This window comes from Haliotis rufescens, unplaced genomic scaffold (genome assembly GCF_023055435.1).
Source record: "Haliotis rufescens isolate VD_foot unplaced genomic scaffold, xgHalRufe1.0.p SCAF_57, whole genome shotgun sequence".
In the NCBI taxonomy this organism is placed as follows: Eukaryota; Metazoa; Mollusca; class Gastropoda; order Lepetellida; family Haliotidae; genus Haliotis; species Haliotis rufescens.
Genome location: NW_025964301.1, coordinates 1414088 through 1415383, shown reverse-complemented (window position 1 = coordinate 1415383; position 1296 = coordinate 1414088). Strand labels below are relative to the sequence as shown.

At 56.3% G+C, this 1296-nt stretch overlaps 1 protein-coding gene across 1 annotated transcript; it reads left to right on the top strand.

Annotated features, from left to right (window-relative positions):
• Positions 1 to 257: 257 nt before the first annotated feature.
• On the top strand, positions 258 to 719 carry LOC125374425. The gene has a single exon (XM_048385304.1). It carries the CDS (start codon positions 258 to 260, stop codon positions 717 to 719), a length of 462 nt encoding a protein of 153 aa, XP_048241261.1.
• Positions 720 to 1296: the final 577 nt, after the last annotated feature.

The window sequence follows — 1296 nt, the reverse complement described above, 5'->3', positions numbered from 1 at the left end:
TATTTTTCTATGTTTGCTATTTAAGTTAATCAACACCTGTTAAAACTGCCAAGTGAAACCTGAAGCTACTCATATGACCCGAAGCGTTAAAAAACACAGTGTTCCCCAGTTTCAGGGCTTAAGGGTAGAATGTACCCCAGTGTTGGGACTTACGGGTAGGATATACCCCAGTGCTGGGCCCCTATGGCAGGATATACCCCCGGTGTAGGGCCCCAAGAGCAGGATATATCCCCAGTATTGGGCCCCAAGAGCAGGATATGCCCCAAGTGTTGGGCCCCAAGAGCAGGATATACCCCCAGTGTAGGGCCCCAAGAGCAGGATATACCCCCAGTGTAGGGCCCCAAGAGCAGGATATATCCCCAGTGTTGGGCCCAAGAGCAGGATATACCCCCAGTGTAGGGCCCCAAGAGCAGGATATATCCCCCAGTGTAGGGCCCCAAGAGCAGGATATATCCCCCAGTGTTGGGCCCAAGAGCAGGATATATCCCCAGTGTAGGGCCCCAAGAGCAGGATATATCCCCAGTGTTGGGCCCAAGAGCAGGATATACCCCCAGTGTAGGGCCCCAAGAGCAGGATATATCCCCAGTGTTGGGCCCAAGAGCAGGATATACCCCCAGTGTACGGCCCTAAGGGCAGGATATATCCCCAGTGTAGGACCCCCAAGGGCAGGATATACCCCCAGTGTTGGACCCCTAGGGCAGGATATACCCCCAGTGTAGGGCCCCAAGAGCAGGATATGCCCCCCGTGTAGGACCCCAAAAGCAAGATATATCCCCAGTGTAGGGCCCCAAGGGCAGGATATACCCCCAGTGTAGGGCCCCAAGAGCATGATATATCCCAAGTGTAGGGCCCCAAGGGCAAGATATACCCTCAGTGTAGGGCCCCTAGGACAGGATATACCCCAAGTGTAGGGCCCCAAGGGTAGGATATACCCCCAGTGTAGGGCCCCTAGGACAGGATATACACCCAGTGTTGGGCCCCTAGGGCAGGATATACCCCAAGTGCTAGGGCCCTATGGTAGGATATACCCCCAGTGTAGGGCCCCAAAGGGTAGGATGTGCCCCAGTGTAGGGCCCCAAAGGGCAGGATATACCCCCAGTGTAGGGCCCCAAAGGGCAGGATATACCCCCAGTGTTGGGCCCCTAGGGCAGGATATGCCCCCAGTGTAGGGCCCCAAAGGGTAGGACGTGCCCCCAGTGTAGGGCCCCAAAGGGTAGGACGTGCCCCCAGTGTAGGGCCCCAAAGGGTTGGACGTGCCCCCAGTTTAGGCCTCTAAGGGTAGGATGTGATTTCAGG